The 2,174-nt window shown below is 54.6% G+C and overlaps 1 protein-coding gene across 1 annotated transcript; it reads right to left on the reverse strand.

The window, feature by feature from the left end:
• Positions 1-231: 231 nt before the first annotated feature.
• Positions 232-1,272, reverse strand: LOC137467433 (zinc finger protein 551-like). The gene has a single exon (XM_068178935.1). It carries the CDS (start codon positions 1,270-1,272, stop codon positions 232-234), a length of 1,041 nt encoding a protein of 346 aa, XP_068035036.1.
• Between the last annotated feature and the right edge of the window lie 902 nt (positions 1,273-2,174).

Genomic DNA, 2,174 nt, shown 5'->3' on the forward strand with positions numbered 1-2,174 from the left:
ATTTACAGGAAAAACTACATCACAACTGACTGGCTCTTCCTGGCCATGTGTTTCCTTTTGTCTGGAAAGGACACCCTTCTCCTCGGGGACTGAGAGAGTCCCTTTCCTGCCCCTGGCAATGACCTGAGGTGGGAGTGAATGTAATGACAGGGCCATGGCAAGACCCTCATGTTCTTTGATCCCACACCATGTCATTGGCAGGGGCAGGAAAAGATCTCTTCCGAGCATGCATCACAGGGAACATGGATCACCAGAGCTCTTCCCAACATGCGTTCTCCCATGGGGGATGGAGCTGGAGCAGTGCACAAAGCTCTTCCTGGAGCTAAGGCATTTGCAGGGCTTCCCTTGCTGGTGTCTCCGTTGGTGTCTGGTCAAGTGAGAGCTCCTGGAGAAGCTCTTCCCACACTGGGGACACGTGTAGGGCCTCTCCCTGGTGTGGATGTGCTGGTGCCTGATGAGGTGGGAGTTTTGCTTGAAGCCCTTCCTGCAGTGGAGGCAGCGGAAGGGCCTCTCCCCGGTGTGAATCCGCTGGTGCTTGAGAAGAATGGATCTGGTCTGAAAGCTCTTCTGACAGTTGGGACATTCGTAGGGCCTCTCCCCAGTGTGGATCATTTGGTGGATGATCAGTTGGGACTTCTGGCTGAAGCCCTTCCCACATTCCCCACATTTGTATGGCCTTTCTCCAGTGTGGATCCTCTGGTGGCTGATCAAGTGGGACCTCTGGCTGAAGCTCTTCCCACATTCCCCACATTTGTATGGCCTTTCTCCAGTGTGGATCCTCTGGTGGCTGATCAAGTGGGACCTTCGGCTAAAGCTCTTCCTACATTCCCCACACTCGTAAGGCCTCTCCCCAGTGTGGATCCTCTGGTGGCGGATCAAGTGGGACCTTCGGCTGAAACTCTTTCCACATTCCCCACAATCGTAGGGCCTCTCCCCAGTGTGGATGCGTTGGTGGATGATGAGGTTGGATCTGTAGCTGAAGCCCTTCCCACACTCCCCACACTCATAGGGCCATTCCCCAGTGTGGATCATCTGGTGGCAGATCAGGTTGTTGCTCTTCCTGAAGCTCTTCCCACACTCCAAGCACTTGTAGGGCTTCTCCCCATCATGAAGCTGCTGATGGCCCACCAGCTCCGAGCTCTGGCAGGAGCTCTGCCCACCTTCCTGGCACAGGGTGGGTCTTTCCTCCTCAGTGCACCCTGAGCTGGGTTTCCAGCTCCTCCTCCTGCGGGATCTCCTGGGCTTTTCCTCCCCGTTGGATTCCTGCGCCATGAAGCCGCTCAAAGCAGCCTCTGAAAGCAGCCTCTGACACGAGGTTCTGCCATGGGGATTTGTCCTTCCTTGTCTCCATCTTCAGCTCCTTGTCTGGGGGAGGAAAGACAAGGAGAGGTTGGGATTTGCCTCTGTGCCCTAGGGAGGGGGAAGGAGATCCCCCCAGTGCGTCCCCGGCAGGACGGCGTTGGCAGAGAGGTTGTCCTGTAGTTGGGGGCCGTGCTGGGCTGAGAGATGGAGCAGGAGAGAGGATGAAAGGGGCAGTGACTTCCTCCTCACCTGCCTGGGTTTCCAGGGGCTCCTTCCCCTTCCTCGCAGCCTTCTCCACCATTTCGCAATGGTTTGGAGAAGGAAAATTCTGTTTTGGGAGGAAAACAAGGGATGAGCACATTGCGCCTTGTACTGGTTTGAAGGCAAACCAGGAGGAGAGTCTAAGCCAGAATTACAATTTAATAAAAAAAAATCAATATCAAGGCAATGATACAGAAACACTGGCTTAGACTGACAGAGTCAGGATTTAACCTGACACCCCGTTGGTCAGGGTGGTGGTAGCAGTCTGATGAAATGGAGGTTCCAGCCCTGTTGGAGTGATGAACGTGATTCTGTCAAAGCGGCGATCCTGTAGAAGGGATCACCTGATGGGTCTTGCTCGGAAGGTCCAGTGGTGGTTACGGAGCTCTTGTCCTCTGGGAATCCAGTAGGCAAGGTGGTCCTGGTGTTGCAAGGGTGAGATTATATCCAGGTAGGAATGCTTGGTTCCTCCCCCTGGGCGGAGCATCCCACAATGGGATGATGTAATTTTATCAGTCCTGCAGTGGCACTCAATGGCCCATGAACAGAAGATAGCCCCTGGAGGGCGTTATCAGGGCTGAGCCATGGAAGAGATAAAGAACACTGCCCCA

This window comes from Anomalospiza imberbis, unplaced genomic scaffold, assembly GCF_031753505.1.
Source record: "Anomalospiza imberbis isolate Cuckoo-Finch-1a 21T00152 unplaced genomic scaffold, ASM3175350v1 scaffold_627, whole genome shotgun sequence".
In the NCBI taxonomy this organism is placed as follows: Eukaryota; Metazoa; Chordata; class Aves; order Passeriformes; family Viduidae; genus Anomalospiza; species Anomalospiza imberbis.

What these genes read in the sequence shown, in the direction of transcription:
- LOC137467433 (XM_068178935.1), bottom strand. Translation starts at nt 1,272, where the DNA reads ATGGCGCAGGAATCCAACGGGGAGGAAAAGCCCAGGAGATCCCGCAGG.